This window comes from Aythya marila (genome assembly GCF_965140915.1).
Source record: "Aythya marila genome assembly, chromosome: 2".
Lineage (NCBI taxonomy): Eukaryota > Metazoa > Chordata > Aves > Anseriformes > Anatidae > Aythya > Aythya marila.
The window spans coordinates 59,529,350-59,545,720 of record NC_139043.1 but is presented as its reverse complement, the minus strand read 5'-3'; the positions used below and the strand labels follow the sequence as shown (position 1 = coordinate 59,545,720).

At 40.8% G+C, this 16,371-nt stretch overlaps 2 protein-coding genes across 8 annotated transcripts in view; one reads left to right on the top strand and one right to left on the bottom strand.

Annotated features, from left to right (window-relative positions):
- Positions 1-4,176: 4,176 nt before the first annotated feature.
- On the bottom strand, positions 4,177-13,890 carry MPLKIP (M-phase specific PLK1 interacting protein). The gene is made up of 2 exons (XM_082753555.1): positions 13,513-13,890; positions 4,177-9,379 (listed from the first exon to the last, which is right to left on the bottom strand). The coding sequence occupies exons 1-2, from the start codon at positions 13,873-13,875 to the stop codon at positions 9,176-9,178; spliced, it is 567 nt and encodes a 188-aa protein (XP_082609681.1). The 5' UTR covers positions 13,876-13,890; the 3' UTR covers positions 4,177-9,175.
- A 362-nt stretch (positions 13,891-14,252) lies between these two features.
- Positions 14,253-16,371, top strand: part of SUGCT (succinyl-CoA:glutarate-CoA transferase) — a 318,199-nt gene continuing 316,080 nt past the window's right edge. For 5 of the 7 annotated variants that reach the window (XM_082753549.1, XM_082753548.1, XM_082753547.1 and 2 more), the window contains exon 1: positions 16,122-16,297. In XM_082753549.1, the coding sequence (XP_082609675.1) occupies positions 16,186-16,297 (112 nt within the window). In that variant the 5' untranslated portion in view covers positions 16,122-16,185. Of the gene's footprint in view, positions 14,369-16,121; positions 16,298-16,371 lie in introns of those variants that run through there. The other 2 variants (XM_082753552.1, XM_082753553.1) reach the window with 2 other exon arrangements.

Sequence of the window (16,371 nt, the reverse complement as noted above, 5' to 3'; positions counted from 1 at the left end):
GTCTTGGGATCAACTTCAACTGACAGATCCCCACCCCTGGAGGTATTTAAGAGCTGTGTGGATGTGGCACTAAAGGACATGATTTAGTGGGATGTGGTAGGTCAGGTTGATGGTTGGACTCGGTGGTCTTGAAGGTCTTTTCTAACTTAGATGATTCCATGATAGTATTGCATGGTCTGGCTTAAATGAGGCTGTTGGTTTGATTTGGAAGTTGTTAGGTGAGGTTTAGACCTAACGTTGTGCAGGATATTGGGATAAATACTTCTGGGGTTGACTGATGGACAGTGATTTGATGAAATCTGTGTCTACAGAATCTATCCTCACTTATTAGGAAAATAAAAACTCACATTCTGTTTTAGTTTGTGGAATCCATGCTTTAGGGAAAAGGTCTGCATCTCATACCTCTTAATGAGCTATCATTGGAGCTATTCATGTCACCCACTCTCTCGTACTCAGTATATATACATTTTGCTTCAAGCTTATAAAGCTCTTATAAAGCTATTTATCTCTTTCAAAGATGCTTAAAAAATGGAAATAGTTGGGGGGGGGGGGGGAACAAAACAAGTAAAGGAAAACAACAAAAATAGACCTAACAAGGCCTCCGGACAAAGGTAGTGAAGCAGGATTCTGAAAAGAATGCACAGGAAGACAAAAGGACGATGCAGACAGGTTGCAGGTAGAGGTGCCTTTGCAGACCACTTTGCAATTGAAGTTGGCAAAAGTAGTATTGCTACTAGTGAGGTTACTGATAGCTTCTGTCATTAGATTCATTGTTGGAAAAGGTCACTTCGGTCATCTTTCTTGTCTCAGACATCAGCAAGTTCAGTCTGAAACACATTTTAAGCTATTCAAGCTCAAGCTTTCTTGATTTGACCACACTTGCAAGAGTTGCTTTGTCAGCAGAATGATGGGAACAGTGGTAATCAGTCCAGGATGGAAAAATCTGTGTTACGCAGATAGCTCTGAAGAAGATAGATTTGGGATGGCTTAAGTCACAAAAGAGCCTAAGTGTCATAAGACTGGAAGAAAAGAGGGAAGTATCTGGTTCAGAGTGTTAGTCAAAGAAAGAATATGGAAATGGTCAGTGGAAAGGGAGTCTGGACAAAAGTCAAGACCCGGCCACAAAGCATGTTGTGGAGCCTCTGAAGAAACAGAGTAAAGAAATGAACGCAGGTCTTAACACCTGGAGCTTTCTACTCTTTCATGTCACAGGGAGATGTGGGACGCATTCTGTACTTCTGCTTTATGGTGCAGCAAACAACGGAGAATGGCTGCTGCGGAAATTCAAGGGGAGCGGTGTGCTTTTGAAGGTGTCAGCCTCTCACTGGGGAGTCTCCTTGCCAGGAGGTGCTGGAGGGAGAAGTCTGCTGTGCTGATGATCTTCCCCAGGCTCATAAATAACACCAGAAATTGGAGCATTTGTTTTTGGATTCTTACATAGCAACAGCCTAAGCACTAGTAAAGGTGTGTACTTTCATTGGATGTGCTTCTGCTGCTTTTCTCTATCATACATCAATACAACTAGAATGAAACCAGAAACTTGCTTTTTCCTTCTGCACACTGGAAAGTTTACAAGACTGAGGAAAAAAAATGCTCTGTAGCAGATCTTCTGGCAGTTTAAAAGCTTCTGAAATAGAACTTAGTACTAAGAGAACTGTAGCTGGACTGAAGCTGAACTTTTTTAATTTACAGTAAATGATTAAATACAGTGAATGGAAAAAGTGCCTACACATGCAGACGTCTTACTTTTGCTGCTCATAAAACTCACCTCTCTCTGAAATGTACATCTGCTTTCTTGTTACTCGTGGATTAAAAAACAATAATATGTTCTCGGGCTGCTGAAGGGATAGTACCTGATTTGACACTTTGATGAAGCAGTTTTCCTTTCTTCCCTCCAACTTGGTCTCCCACTAACAGGAATTTATGGAGTATTTGAGTGTATTCATGTTGAGGATGGGTATATGCTGGGTATATGAAAATAGAGTATTTAAGAGTCAGGTGAGTTGGGAAGCTAACAGGAAGAAATGGGATCAAGGTGTCCCTGTTTGCCCACACTCTTTTCTTGCATACTTCTTCTGTTGTCTTCCCACAGAGTGACTGTGCTTATGACAGATTTGAATACCATTTGTCTGTGTGTTTAGAAGACAACTTTTCTTTAAACTAGAAAGAAAAGGGTGGTAGCTATGGTAGAGGCATGTCTGCTTTGTAGAGTTCCCTCTAGAGGTCCAACAATGAAGCCCATCAGCCACCCACCCGGTGCTCATTTAGATAAGCCCAAATGATTTTTGTAGACTTTACATGTTGGCATCATTCCATCCCCTCCAGCAATGCAAACCAACAGGATATTCAGGTGGGTGGCTGAGTGGTCCTGATTCCACCAAACACGCCGGTACAGAGCTACTGCTAGCGGGACCGTGGAGGGCAGATCGAGCCTGTTCCAACAGAAGGGGCGAGAAAGGCGGGCTTTTTTTCACAGAAAACCTTTGCAGAAAAGCCTTAAAATATGGTTTGTGCACAGACTGTTCTGCAAAGAAGAAAAAAATGGGGAAAAAGAGACAATACAAGACTCACCAGAGGAAAAGTTATGGTTAGGCTATCTGATTGAGGTATTTTCTCTGGGTGAAGTTAAGGAGTGTGTGTGTGAAACAAAGCTCTAACAGGACAGATTTGATAATGGAAGGAGAATTCTGTCACTTGCTCTCTGGGTTGATGTTACCAATTGTGTGTTTAAAATGTACAGAAAATGTTATTTCTCCGTCACCTCACAGCAGCAAGGAGGATAGGCTACAGGAGTTAATGTATCCAGTGATTATCCTGAGAGGAAATCAAATGTCAGAAAACATAACCAGATGTAATAGAAATCCTGAAAGCAGGGATTTAAAGGTTCTTCGTGCAGGCTTTCTACATGCTTGGAACTTTATTTAAGAAGCTATTCTAAGAACAGGAACACTGTTTGTAGTGTAAGCTGTCTTCACTTTCAACAGAGATGCAATTTGGCAGTTCATTCATCTGCACACAGTCAGAGCAGTTTCTCAACCTTTTGCCTGTGGTGCACATACTGCTTTCTTAACATCTGGAAATGAACAACCAAATCATTTTGCTTGGTGTAATTTAATTGCCATAGCAACCAGATGACTACTAAAAATTTACAGACAAGGGAAATAGCTTTAGGAAAGTGGAATGGCAAGTAATCAATAGTCGGACCCATGATGCCTTCCTGTAGTTACCGACCCAAGGTGTGCCCTTAACTCAGGTGCAGGTGTTTCCCTTTCACCTTTTCAGGAGACTCCTGAGGCCTTCAAATGCAAAGTTTAACTTAGGTTGAACGAATTGATGATACTTATGCAAAGACGCTAGACTTCATGGAGGTGGTGAAGATGCTTCTTCTCTTCTGGAAACTCAACTGTGTGAATAGCAACTTGTTAATTCCTAACAGCTGTTAAGGGAATACAGCTCAAAAGCCTTATTTTACATTAATCTAAAAATCCTTGTTAAGCCACAGGAGGTAGTGGTTTGATTTTAAAAAAGTGCTGTGCAACTGCTACTTATAATCCAATTACTGCTGATACTACTCCCCAGTTGGCAATCAGTGTTTTTTGAAGCTCATGTTTGCTCTGTTATTTGTGGTTTATGTTGTGCAGTCATCTACAGAAGTTGTCAATTAGCTTAATTCCTCTTCCCGTTTCAGCATCAGCTCAATGGGATTCTCAAAAAGGGAATGTTTGCATCAGTGCGAAAATGGTTTTGTTCTTCTATTTATAAGCATTTACAGTGATATATCAACATCATGTTCAGCAGTAGGAACTCTTGGGAATTTCCTCATGCAAGCTACAAGGATTTTAAACCCAAAGCAAACACTTACTTATTCTACACTAACAGTTTTCAACTATGTTGACTACAGAGCAATTAGATTGTGGAAAAACACATATGGATACCAGAAGGTTTACATGTATTTTAATATGACATTGAGCAGCGTGATCACTGCTGGCAGTAGGGTAACACAGGAAGATTTCTGATAAGTGCAACCCGTTCTGAAATAATTGAGTTAAAAATTTCAGTCTAACATGCTGTCAAATTCTATGTCTCCTAAGATGTTATCTTTTCTTAAAAAAAAATAGAAAATAAATATAATGCTAATATTTGAAAACTGTTTCCTTGCTAGCACTTGGAGGTTTAACTTTTACTACCAAAAATGCTGGCATGTAAAATCTTAATGTGGGAATACTTTTTACTCTCAAATTGCAACGAATGTATGCTAATCTAGTGTCAAAAGCTTTCCACAGCCAGTGAATATTACAGCCTACAGTTCTGTGAAATTATGTTCAATATTCTATGTAAACCAGATTTTTCATTTTTGTCAGAGAATGTTTACAACTGTGGTTGAAAAAAGAATGTGTAACAGTCATAGACCAGGGAAACCGAAGGCAGTGACATTCACCTGTGATTTTACTTCCGAAGAAGAGAACAGGCAAGAGTTTTAGGGGCTAAACTACAAATTAAAAGTTATAGTGCTGTTAAAATTTTAAATGTAAGATGTGTACTAAGCAACTCTCTGATATAAAGTGCTACAAACGGAATGGATGACTGGCTGAAAACATCTCCTGGATGTGAGCACATGGAAATAGCAGGGAACTAGTGGTAACCTCTAGGAGAGGAAGGGTAGTTTGACCTTGTTCTGGCACCGAGCTTCTGCCCCTCCGTTTCTCGCACGGTAACTGTGTTCCCAAAGAAGTACTGAGGATGGGATAAAGTTATTTTAATGAGATCTAAGCTGCTTTTAAGGGCAGGCCTAAACTTGCCCTTAAGCTGATAAGGATAAATTTTGTTAGTTTTGTTACATTTTGTAAAGGTAATTTCAGAAATCCTCATTGTGGAAGTGTTCTTAAACTCTAAACCCACAAAGCATGTATTTTAAAGAAAACAGAAGAAAACGAAAATGATTTAATTCTTCGTGCGTAGTGATACATCCAGCTGAAAACAAAAGTTGCAGTAAGCAAAAAAAAAAAAAAAAAAAAAAAAGATTGTGAACTGACTGAATGCTACAACTACACTACTGTTAAATGCTAACACGTTGGTGATTTCCTTCCTGTTTTTTGTGGTGTGAGTAGTTTTTTGAGCCATCCCGAATAATGGAGAAGTATACATAGCTACCTCTCAATTAGCTCACAAGCTTCTGAGAGACTGCAACATGAAATCAATATATGATTCCTCAGCAACCAGTGGGTGCAATTTTCCATTTTCCTTCCTAATACAAACAAGCTGGAAGGAAGGAGAACTTGGGGAAGGGAAAATAAAGTCTCCATTCTCAAGAATTCAGTGGTAAAAAGATTTAATTCCTTGCAAGACAGGGTTGGCTCGTGTACGAAAAGCACATGAACAACTTGGAATTCAGAGCAATTACTAGACATTGCAGTTTATTGCAGAGTTGGTAAAGAGCACTGAAAAACCAATGGGTGATATAATTTTCAGATTTTGTTAGATACATAAGTATCTTAGGTGTACAAGTAAATCCTCTGATGTCAACAAGACTCCTTGCAAGTGTAACTCAGAACTCAGTCTATAAAAACTCTTAAGGGGGAGTTGAAGAATAGATACTTGCAGGCTTTACATAAAATGCATGTTTCTTCTCCTAGTTGTCTAATGAACACATTTGCATAAAGTTAGGATAAAGATATCCCTAACAAGAGAAGAAAAACAGCCTGAGTGCAGAAGAACTTTCTCGTTTTGTTGACCAGAAGCATTTTCTCTGCAAAATGTCTTATTGCTAGTTTTAAAAAGTAGCTTGATATGTATGTTTTAAATACTGCTTTAATTGAAGTTTCAACACTCTAACTTCCATGTTTTCCAATTTCAATGTAAACAGTGTGTCCACAGTGCCAGAGAAGAATGACTATTCTGTATTACAAAATCACCGTGAAAACTCTAACTTAAACTATCTTTGAGGTATTATACAATCTGGGATTTTTCCCCACCTGGTGTGTTACCATGTCACACAGAATTGAATGCAGGTGATTTAAGTTTTCTTACTGTGATACGGAGCTCATTGTTAAACACAGTAGCTAGCAAATAACAAAAAATGAAAACAAGTATTTGCTAGAAGAGAGTTAGTAATAAGTTATGCAATTTCTTTTAAAAAACTGAATGGAAAGTAAGTCTTGACGGACAAAGGCAGAATGCAAATAAAACAGAATGGATAGAACGTGCATCAGTCCGAACTTCTGAAGAGAGTGACTTACCTTAAAGTCTAAGTCGTCTGTTGAGGAAAGAACAACGCCCATATTCTTAGTGTATTCATTACAGAAGAATCCCTTCATTAGCAAAGCACAGACATTATTTTGTTTCATGGGCTCATGAAGAAAGGATGCATTTCTGATGTGCTTTTTATCATCAAATGCTATTTCCAGAGCCATCCTGTTCCTATGAAGAGGCTTCATAAACAAATGAGGAAGTGATATATCCTATCTCCATTAGAAACATATGGGAAAAAGAATGTTTGCCATATGGGAAAAGGGACTACAATCAGCGAGGAAGTAAGTGCTCAAGCTTCCTGGATATCATTGTAAAAAAAGGCAAAGTTTAAATTGTCTTTAAGTACATTATATTTATAGTTCTGAACATGTGTTCATGCATTTTACAGCTATTCAACAATGACATTTTGAAATTTTACTGTAATTGCAGAATTTCTCTTAGAAGCCAGAAAGGTAAGTTGTTTTTAAGCTTTTGGTACGGTGTGATGAGTTTAGTAAGCTCATTAGATCTACATTTCAATTCCTTGCAGATTCTTGACCAAATTATTGGAGTCTTTAGTAGTATGATGTACTTATAATTGCTGGGTCATATCCTGAAGTGCATAGGAGCAGCAGCTTAACAGATGGAATTGTGGAAGGCCTGTATTGATTAATACAATGCTCTGAGATTATTTCCTCAAATCTCTTTCTGGAACATTTACCTTCGTTGATGTCTGACACCCGGTTCCAGGAGTTAGCAGTTATTACCAGAGTAATCCCTCGGAAAGCCAAAGTGGAAAAATGCATCTTTGAAATGTGCAAGGGCAGCTCATAGTGGCTACTGTAAAAGCAGTCCCACCTCTAAGAGTCTCTCTTCTGTCGTGAATCCTTTTCCTTTCCTTTCTCCTTTCCAAACCCAGTTTCTTCTTGCATCTAACTGGGAACGTGGCAGAGCTTTAGTCTCTTAAAAAACATCAGGTACTATCAGATCTATTTCCTCAAGATCACCAAACATATTGCAAAAAGTAAACTGCATTGAGTTACAAAGGAAAAAATAAAAAAACAGGTGATTCAGTTAAGCACCCTATAACTTTGTGAACTTTACCTCTCAATGTTTAAAAACAAAGGAAAAATACTATTCAAAGTGACACAATTATTTGATATTTAATTTCTAAAGACTATCTGCAACTTGTCAAGTTATTTCAGTTTTGCTGGTGTGCATTACAGATAACAATACTGATAGCTGCCATTTCAGGGACAGTTTTGATTCTGGGATGAAGATTTAAGAATTCTTGATATCAAGCAGGCATTATGGTTTGAGTTCTCTGAGCAACTTTTTGGGATATAGTACTAGAACAAAACAAGATCAATTGAAGGAAGACAAGAGAGCAACAAAATTTGGGTTATAGTCATAAAAGTTTAAGAGACTCAGCTAGCACATATCCATAGGTTACCCCCTTTCCAGTTTATGTTGTTCCTGAAGGTGGTATTCAGCCAAGACATTTTATGATGGAACAGTCCAAGTGGTACTCTAGGGCTATCGTACCTCAGCAAAAGACAAGTTACTAAGAACAGCATGATGTGATTTCTTGTGCTCTTCTACATAGCCGTGCTTCAGGACTATAGAAGTATTTCCTGTGAAGTATACAATGAGCTTAAAAGCAAATATGTAGGTTTTGAAAACTGAACTAGTGCTTTTTATTAACAAAAAAGTTTTTGCCCTCTACCTCCTGCTAAAAAGCAAAGATCAACAAACAAATGACAGTACGTTCAACAACAACACTTTAGATATCCACTGCAGGCTTAACATGTCATGTAAAGAGCATGCCTACAGCTGGAACTATTTCTAATTAGTTCTAAATTACAGTATTCATTAGCAGACTTAAGAATAGATCTTCTGCAACTAGACTAGTCCTAAGGAAAAAAAAAAAAAATTCCTCTTTAGTATAAAAATATAGCATGCACACACAGAAAACAAGACTTCTCTAAGCAAAGATGCCAGCTGTAGGTAAAAATTAAAAGACAAAATTGAAAAATCCAGAGCAGATCAAAAAGGAAGCTATTCATATACTTATGTCAACCGTACAACAAAGTTTCAAGCATTCTATGCTATTCTAAAACGTAGATCCAGAAAGCACATTTGCATTTATTTAATTCTGATGTGTGTTGCTTAAGACTAAAATTGCCAGTGAACAGACTTGTTTACTATAATCCAGAACATCTAATCTTGTTCCAAATATGATTTTTTTTAAAATACAAAAGTAAATGATTACAGAATTATGTTTATGACTCAAGATCTGGTTCAACAAATTAAACTTTCCAAAGACAATACATTTGTTTCCTGAGGTGGCTAAATGTCATATTTCAGTTTCATGTTACACTACAATTAACAAAAAAATGCTATGCACAAAATCAGATGTTAACTACAGCATACAAGCACATTTACAGAAGTCACCTAATTTAACTAGTACTAGTTCTATTAGTGAGTACACCTTAACAAAAGTCCTAAAATAATCTTTATACATTACAAAACAAGGATTTACAAAACTTTATTTTATTTCCAAGTTGCTTCTTTCTAAAAATGTTGAAACATAAAAAAATACCATTTCTTAAAGGAGTTTACAATAAAAGGCTATCAATCTGGCATGGAAGAGGTAAATATATGGAAACCTGTTTTAACAGTCACAGATCAGTCGCTGGTGATTAAAGAACACTTTGTTCTCCAAAGCTGGTAGGCACTTCCACGCAGCCAGAAATGTAAGTTGTCCTACCACTCCTTTTCCCTCCCCGCACATAAAAATTTCCAATGCAGTAAAAAAAAAATTGGATAAAAGGTGATAAAATAAAAACATTAACTAAGGTCTTTATTACTGTTCATCTTGTGTTAGTGTAAATATTTTGTCCCAGAGTTTTCCTGACAAGATGGAGTTATTTGGCCTTTAAAAGTGTTAACTGAAATACCTCCCTTTTTTACCAGTATATGTTGTTTGCTCACTGCTGTATTGTTGGTTTATGTCTGTAACAGAAACTGGCTCTAGGCCAGCCCATGGGTCCTCAAGCATTGAAGGTCTGTAATAGTTTTCCACATCATTAGACACTCTTTTCTCTCTGCCAAGCGCTGTACCAAATGGAGTAGATGTCCTGGGTGATCCCTTTGGAAGAAAACCATCAAGTAAAGAAACATTTAATAGACTAATTCAAGCTAAAATAAGTTTCCTTCTAATGTAGCAGAGCTTTGAAGCTTATGAATAATCTTCAAAGAATATTTACTATTCCTCACCTGCTCTTCCTCAGAATAAATTGGCTTTATTATACTTTAATTACAAGTTGTGATTTACCAGGATAACCACCAGTCTTCTCCAAACCACCTTTTTGCCATACAGCCACATAACTAGAGAGAAGTTCCTCTGCTATTTTTCATACGCTGCCTAAGTCAACAACATGTCTAATTCAAAAGCTGAACAACAAAAAACAGTATGTAGAGGCTGAGGAAGAGTCAGAAACGTTTACAGGAGCAGTCGTCAAATATTCAGTACTTATAGATTGAGCACCAATGTATAAAGCAAACAGCTACAAATGACACGAGGAACTTATTGTGAAAAACAATTTTTGCTTCAACCAAACTAGTGTTTTGTGAAATTTGAGAAAAAGTGATTTTCTTTTGACATGCAAATCTGAACAGGTATCAATGATTAAACAGGTATTACATGAAAAAAAAAAAATCTTTTGCCTGGAAGCTTTTGATATTTTTTTTCTCTCCAAAGATCAGGGATCAACGCAATTACTTCTACAAACCTGCGAGGATCTGCAACCTAAAGAGGGCTACAACAAAGCAAATTTAGCAATTTAAAATACATATATATTTCTAATATATTTTTAATATTTAAATAAATATTTTTTCAGCCATTGTTCATCATCCATTGTTCTTTTCCTCAGCTTCACTTCACTAAAAAGGGAGGTTTTGTCTAAAGCTACATCCACTCAAAATGGTTTGTTTTAACCAAGGCTAAACAACCTATGCTACAGATACACAGGAGTTAGTCTACAAATGTGCCTGATGCATCCTGTTTAATTAAGAACAGGATTCCTTGAGGCTGATGCTGCCTCTGGCTTTGTAAAGGACTGTAAAAACACTGATTAAAGGCTTTTTTTTTTTTGACCAACAGTGATGAGTTTTACGAATAAACGCAACTAAATCTAAGTGGATCACATGAAACCACTTCTGGATAAAACTGAGAAATGTATAGTGAAGAACCCTTTGCTTAGCTGTAAGCCACTGAAACCGCTCAGTCTTGCAAGTATTTCTGAAAATGTACTGACAGGTGGTCCCAATCATTATTGTTCTACAATTCCTAAAGCTTGATTATAATGGATACAAGACCATACATGGGAACATCCTTGTCTAATTTACAGGGCGTTTGTTTCTAATGATTCACCACAGAAAATTAGGTTCTGCAGCTACGATGATCATCTCAAAAGCAGAAAACTACTAAAAGGTAGAGAATTACTTCATGAAGTATAACATCAAAACCATGAGGGTAAGGTCAGAGAAGGACCTCAATATACGGTCTAAAAAACTTTCTAAGGGATAAGGAGTTGAGTCAACAATTACGTTATTGTTATTTAAGCACTCATGTTAAGGGTAAAGCACTAGTACATAGTGTTTTCTATCTTTAAAAAAAAAAAAAAGCTTTAAGACACCATGTCTAATAGAGACTGTGCAACTCCTACATTGTAGAACAGTTTAAATGTGGAGCGTATTTAATGTTATGTGTAATCTGCAGCACTCAGAAGAAAGCTGAACTAACTGACCTAACTCTCTGCAGTACCCAGTGACAGAACAAATTAAATCAGTGGCAAGACCCTTTTGGATGGATTTATTTTGAAATACTAAATTGTACTGCAAGATAACGCAGGCCATCCATAACACTGACATTTTTGTATGCCTGACATCTACTATCACTACATTATTATGTATTTATTATGTATTATGTTATACAAGATTGATGTCTTTCAATAAGTGTTAAATCTGAACATTAGTATTATTTTTTTTGATTTAGAATACTAATTATTATGTCTTTTTTTTTTCTTTGTATTTTCTTTGTGAAAAAAATCAAGAGGTGATTATTCACATTACAGGCTTGTGGAAAAGGAAAACATCTAGACCTACCTGTGCAAGTGAAACTGATGCCAATGACACATAAAAAAGTAACAAAAAGCATCTTTTGGCACTATTCACTAACTTGCTGAAGGTGACAACAGTGCCTTGAAAATAGGGACAATCATTTCCTTAATCAACTTTCTCCACCTGAATTTTAGATGCTGGCAGATGCACAGAAACCCTGCTTGAACCATTCAACTTGTTTTTGCTTTTAAAAAACTTTCTGTAAAACTTTCACCCCATTACCACTACTAGCTATGGCTTCACTAACTGCTGTTTAGTATAAAAAGGGAAATGCTGCCTCTAAGTGAATTCTAAGAGGTTATATTCAAGAGATTCAACAAACTTGTTTTCATAAAATCTAAAAGCAGATGCATCCCTGTGGAAAAATTGAAAGCTCAGTTACGTACTGGCCAAACAAAGGTTATTCTTTAACTTTTCTATTCATTTCAAAAATAAAACTTTACAAGCAAAAAAATATAAACTATCTTCTGGATTTCCTAATGTGATTTTAAAGGGTTACTGTCACCTTTGAGATAGAAATCTTGTATTTCATGAATTTCAAAAGCACTGTACTTCTCTTGCCAATAGCATCTGCAGAAGACAAGGGACCAACCTCTGAAGAAACCTGATATTGAAAATGTGGAATAAAATCCCTCTACCAAAATCTAATGATGGCCTCATGAACTGAGATTTTTGCTGCCCATGTCAAAGAAAATGAGGACTCACGGTTTATGAGATTTCCTCCATCCATGATTGCCCTTCCAGGCAAAGCAGTCCACGTGTATACGTGTACAAGTACCTGCACACACATCACCTTACTCCTAGGCAAAGCTACAGCCATGCAAATGGCTTTCTAGTCTAGAAAGGCATCGCTATCAGGTCACTGCTCTCAAACTACTCACAAGGTCTGCAGAAAAAAAGGGAAGAGGAGAAAACGTAGACAGTCTGTGACCAGATTCAAACCTGTCTGTTCTTCATGTCAGGTTTCATTCCTAACACCAAGGATGAAGCCTATAGGGCTGTTCCTGCTCACAGTTCCTGGTATGAGCCCGGTTTGGCTAAAACTATAGAGACAAAAGACTTCTGCATATTCTTCTACTCAGTTAATTTAAGGCAGGCTTTTAAAAAACACTTAGGTGGATATCCAAATGGTGACCTTACAGAGGGAAATCAGACATCAATGACTAAAACCCTCTCTTTTCACAATGTCAGAGCCATTTTAATGCAAAAATTAGATCCTACTACTGCAGTAGAAACCCCACAGCCTCTGCTTTTTTAGGATCCGTAGGCTTCTGCCCTGAGAGGGCCTTAGATGAGAAAGAAAACGTATGATGTTCGTAATGATCCTCTTGTAATTGTTTTAATCTGTCTTACAGATTGCTGTAAGACAGCTATCCGCATAATAAAAAAGTAATCAGACTATTTCTGAATAGAAACAAAGCGTCGGTAAGAGGATCTGAAAAATTTATCATTGTCTGTATTGCACGTGTCATATCTTAGGCTTTAAGGTTTCTCTAATATGTATGCAGCTACTTCATGCAATTAGGTTGGTGTCATCCCTATCTGTAGCACTTGTCATGCACCCCAATTAAACCATCGTGAAAAAAGCGTTAACTCGCTCAGCCTGTTGTTGATGACGAGGTGCTCCTACAAAAATTACTTTATAAAAAGTTAAGCTTTCAGTGTAGTGCTGGGACTTTAAGCAGACACTCTACCATCCCAACAGATGTTCTCATTTCTGTTTAAATGAAGCTCAGCTTCGTTGTCTTTGGCAGATCGCTACTTTTATCGATGTCTGGGAAAGCTCTGTGTGTGTGCAGGGCTGCTTCTTTGCTGTCAGACACCACAGGCAAAGGAAAACAACCAGCACTTCCCCGTTGTTTTATGGAAAACTGATCAGAGGGCAGTAAACAGAAGGGGGAACGCTGTCGGTTGCAGTTTGGGGCGGTGTCTAGTTCTCCCTGCACCTCGGCACGCCGGGATATTAAAAGGCAAACTGCGACTCCCTTGCGAGTCCTTGCGCCTTCCCTACGGCGGAGCGGCGGCTGTCCTCGGAGCCTCGCTGCGCGCCCCCGTCCCGGCGGCCTCCCTCCCTCGCACCCTCCCCGCCCTGCCCCATACCTGGTAGCGCCTCTGGAAGCCCCCGGGCGAGCGCTTGTGCTGCTGCGGCTGCGGGGGAGCTCCGGCCGGGGACTTGCCACCGTAGGGAGCCGGGTAGCGGGGGCTGGCGCTCTGCGGCCTGCGCGGGGTCTGCCCCCCCGGCGACGGGCTCCCGAAGCGGCCTCCGCCGTGGAAGCCGAAGCCGCGGGGCGAGCGGCCGCCGCCGTAGGGCCCGGCCCAGGGGCCGTAGGGCGGCGTGTGCTGGGGGCTGCCGTAGCCCCGCGGGGAGGGCGCCGTGGGGCCGCCACCGCCGGGCGGGGGGCTCCTCAGCCCGCCGCCGCCCGGGTACGGCGGCGTGGGGGGGCGGAAGCTCTGCCGGTACATGGCCGGGGCCGCGCCGCTGCTGCCGCTCCTGGCGCCGCTGCCGCTGCTTCCTCGGGCCCCGCCGCCACCGGCCCGGCCTGGCGGGGGTCCGCGCTCGCGGGGCTCCGCGCTCTCAGCGCTCCCGGCCCGTAGGTTCCGGGCGCGCAGGGTTCCGGGCCGGGGAAGGCGAAGCGAGGAGCACAGGGGGTGATGACGCGCTCGCAGCTGCTGGAGACGAGGTGGCAAAAGGCTTTTTTTTTTTTTTTTTTTTTTTTTTGGGGGGGGGAGGCTTTTAACGTTTTAATTTTGTCTTTTTTTTTTTTTTTTTTTTTTTTTTTTTAGGCTGTGCATTGCGTTTGGAACGGCTGGCAGTTCTTCCGTAGAACGGGTAGAGTGCTCGGGCAACGAGAGCTGTGGAACTCAGAAATTCGTAAAAATGTCCCTTGGAGGAGAACCCCCTGTTCAGCAGCATAACAGCGTTACTTACGGCGTTCCTCCTCTGAGCCATACGAGCGTAAGTCCTGAAAGAATCAATGAAAAACAGGGAATTAAATTTTCAGGTTGCCATCCCTGCAACGCTGCCCTACTTCATCGCAGCGTGTGACTGGTGCCTTCAGAACAGCAGTGAACAGGCATCAGCCAAAAACACAAGGGGGGTGCGTTCTTGCACCTGCTGGTCTTGCTTTCCTTTAAACACCGGCTTGTTGGTTTGTTTGCTCTGCCAAGGGAGATAACTCACTTTCTGTTCCCAGCCAGCTCTGTTATCCTTGAAAAGCTGCAATGCAGACACAGAGATTAAACCCATTCACTTAGTAATGTGTTAGCAAAAGATTTCCTGTTTCTTTTTCTCCAAAAGACCAATTTTCTACCTACTATTATACATTCAAGAAATACCACGTCTATGCAAAGCAATTTATCAACGTGCTATCAGTTTCTCAGTCTGACCAGTCTTATTGCAGAAATTGATGGTTTCTTTTAATTTAAACCATTTTCACACCAAGCTAGTGAGAAATAAACATCATTATACAGATGTTAAGTTACTTCGGGGTAATTTTGCTAATTAATTTCTTCTCATTGACAAATCCTAATTGCTTTTAGGATTCTAAGCATACAAGTCACACTTTCCATTACCTATTGTATATCCAGCCAACAAACCTGTGATGGAACTTTTCCCTTTGTTCCTCCTCAGCGTCCAGGTGCTCTGTCAAGCAAAACTTTTAAGAGTGTGTTGTTTGTCACGCTCATTTTCAAGCAGTCAGAAGTTTTATGTAGATAGAGTTGTATCTATCAAGATGCAGCTGTCATCCTCCCAGTGTATTTCTCATGAATAAATGCCAAACCTCTGTGCAGGGTTTTTTATCCTATTAAGACTTTTTTTTTTTTTTTTGGCGGGGATGTTAAAAGCCTTTCACTCTGTCCTACCAGAAGGTAAAAAGAGTCTTTAAGCAGTTTGCTCAGGCAAGACTCGCTTAAAGACCCAGTCTTCTGAACCCTTAAAGAGTTATGTACAGGTGAAGAGAGGGCTTCCAGCATAATTAATGTTGCACCTCTAATGAAGAGCAAGTGAGCTCAAGGATCTACCATGTGCTAAGCAAGAGGATTTAATGGCATGCCGTGTAATCGCCTGACTTGTTAAGTATGGAAAATTGTCATGGGGATACTTTTTTATTTCACCCTGACAATACAGTACAGCAAACAAGAAACAGGTTTCTAGCTATAAGTTGGTTCAGCTTGGAGCTAGACATCACAAACACAAAAAAGTCGATTTTGGGTAAGTCCTGAGGTTTGCATTCCAATTAAGCATTTGGAACCGCTGTTCTAGCACCTGAAAGAAATTTCACCATTTATAAAGTCCGACCACCTGCGTCCCACATGCTAAGAAAAGACCTGGTTTGCTACCACTTTTTTCCGCCTTTTACATGGGGGTAACAGGGCTGGCACACCGGACACTACCTGTTATCGGGATCGGAGGCTAAGAACCTGCCCGATCTGTCCTATTTAACACCGCAGGGCAGGGCAGCCCACGGGCTGGCCATGAGCACCGAGAGGTCTCACTGAAACCTCCCCAGATGCCACCGAGCCGGGGCCGAGGCGCTGCCCCCTCACGGAGCCCCGCGCACATCAACGCCCCCAACGCCCTCAACCACCGCGGGGCGGAGGAGCCCCGCGCCTGCGCACTGCCCCCAGCGGGGAGCTATTTAACGCTCCCCGTCTCCGGGGCGGGGGGTAGAGGGGTGCCGTGCTGAGGCGCCTGCGCGTTGCGGCGGAGCGCGACCCTTTTTGCGCTGCTCTCCGGGGCGGGGGGGCCGTCGCTAAGGCTAAGCCGCGGGGATGCTGAGCGCCGCGCTGGGAGGAAGGAGCGGAGGCGGCGGCGGTGTGGGGGGGCTGTGGAGGAGCCTGCGCCGCCCCGGCAGAGCCTCCTCGGCGGCACCCCCCGCGGCAGGTAGCGGGGGCATGCCGCGCCCTCGGGGGGGTGGGGGAGGAAGAGGAGGAGGAGGAGGAGGCGGCGGCAGCTCT

Bases quoted from the DNA above. Each gene is read 5' to 3' on its own strand.
- MPLKIP (XM_082753555.1), bottom strand. From the start codon at position 13,875: ATGTACCGGCAGAGCTTCCGCCCCCCCACGCCGCCGTACCCGGGCGGC. The intron at 9,380-13,512 runs GTATGGGGCAGG...TTTCTTCCAAAG, and splicing joins GCTTCCAGAGGCGCTACCAG to GGATCACCCAGGACATCTAC.